Source organism: Austrofundulus limnaeus, unplaced genomic scaffold (assembly GCF_001266775.1).
Source record: "Austrofundulus limnaeus strain Quisiro unplaced genomic scaffold, Austrofundulus_limnaeus-1.0 Scaffold176, whole genome shotgun sequence".
NCBI lineage: Eukaryota > Metazoa > Chordata > Actinopteri > Cyprinodontiformes > Rivulidae > Austrofundulus > Austrofundulus limnaeus.
The window spans coordinates 751,900-753,899 of NW_013952578.1; the positions used below are offsets into that span (position 1 = coordinate 751,900).

Below are 2,000 nucleotides of genomic sequence, written 5' to 3' on the forward strand. Positions count from 1 at the left end.
ATCTAACTGCTCAGTTTTACTCAGTACTTTTACTTTTAATACTTAAGTAGATTTTGTGTCAGAAATTTACTTTTGATACTTAAGTACAAAAAATATCAGATACTTTAAAAATTTTACTCAAGTAATATTTTTACAGAAGACTAACTTTTACTAAAGTATTTTTATGATAAGATACTAGTACTTTTACTCAAGTATCACTTTGAGGTACTTTATACAACATAGCTTAAAATGTTCAACCTCATCAGTTTGGCACATATGCAATGAAAATAAACTTTTTGAAATAAAAAACACTTTTTATGAGTAGCTGAATGTAAGCTATAAGTAATAAAAGTAAAACTCTACACACAGCAGTCATGCTGCTTCTTAGCTCGTACCGACAGGAGGCGGTCTCCCTTTCTGAGCTCCCCACAGAGATCAGCTGGACCTCCAGCGAGTATGAAGGAGATGAAGATTCCCTCTCCATCCTCCCCTCCAACAATGTTAAACCCAAGACCCGTAGAGCCCCTTTGCAGCACCACTCGTCTGGGTTCCCTGAAAAACAAAACAAAAAAACAACACAAAATACATTACTGACAAAAAAGTAGGAACTATCATAATCTGATGCTAATAGGGACAAATAACTCTAAGATATTAAGATGTAATGAAATAGTTGTAGTTCATAAATGCTCGCCATTCTGTGTTGTTTTATTACTGAACTTACGCCATATTTTTTTCATTATGTTTTTGTGTATTATTGTATATTTTGCCCTGCGCTGACCTTGTGTTTTGAGTTACGGTTTTAGAAATTAATTCTTGATTTGATATTTCAATTTTCGTTGCTCATGTGTAATTATGTTTCTCTGTTTCATGTTATTCTTTCCACTATTTTTATACCGTTAATGACTGTACAGCACCTTGTGAACATATTTCTGTGAAAGGCACTTTATAAATAAAACTTTACTTACTTACTTTACTTGTTCGTGATGTAATAAATCTTTTATATGAAATAATTTCTAAAAATATAGCATTTTCATTTAGCGGTAGCAGTGTAAGAATCCATGCATTTTTTAAATCTGTATTTTCAGTCATAGAAAGAAGTTTCATATCAGAGCTATTTATAATTTTCACCAGCAGATGTCAACATTACTCTTTCTCAGTTCTGTAGCAACACCACAAAGAACACACACATTCTAATGGATCTTCTTAACACACACTCCTGTCTGTTTCTTATTTTATTCTTTCTCAAACAGCCTAAATGCACGTTTATAAAACTCGTTAAGGTGTCAGTTTCAGAGAAACACAGGAAAGTCTCACAAGAGTCTTTATTATTATTAAAAACACGTCTAACTGATATGTTTATTACACTTCTTTAATCATTAGATTTGATTGGAATCGGGGGCTGCGCTGCTTCGCACAAAGATTCTGGAACCAGTTTAGTAAAAAATCAATGTCTCTGTGCTAAATGTGGAACTGAGGTTAAAAAAAGAAGAAAAAGTTCTGTTAGTGTATCTGTCATGTACATTTTCTAAACTCTAAATCAGAGCTGAAGTCCTCCGCTTACAGACGAAGATTCGGGTAAACTGCAGCGTTCCATTAACACGACGATTCACTGACAAAAGAAAGGTAGAAAAACCAAAGAAGGACAGACGTCAAAACGACCAACCTGCATTTTGACTGCGTCTGATCAGATTTATTATAGTCGAAGCACCCTCATTGGCCAAAGGGTCTATGATGCAAAAAAAAAAATCGTTTTCTGGTAACCACGGTGATGCCAGTCGAGTGACGGCGGCTGTGATAAGCTTTAATCCGTCCATTAGAATGGATTAAAGACAGAAGAGTGGCACTGAGAGAGCATCTGTGTGTGTGTGTGTGTGTGTGTGTTCACATATGTGGCCTGAGTTTACATGCCAGAAAAAAAGTCACTGAGCCATCTGCCTTTTACTGCTGTAAACACATAAACACACACACACACACACACACACACACACACACACACACACACACACACACACACACACACA

The 2,000-nt window shown here is 35.5% G+C and overlaps 1 protein-coding gene across 5 annotated transcripts in view; it reads right to left on the reverse strand.

Moving 5' to 3' along the window:
• LOC106524105 (discs large homolog 1-like protein) overlaps positions 1-2,000 on the reverse strand; it is a gene marked incomplete in the record, with an annotated part of 158,795 nt that overhangs the window by 51,965 nt on the left and 104,830 nt on the right. For all 5 annotated transcript variants that reach the window (XM_014017766.1, XM_014017765.1, XM_014017769.1 and 2 more), the window contains 1 exon segment: positions 375-531. In XM_014017766.1, coding sequence (XP_013873220.1) covers positions 375-531 — 157 coding nt within the window.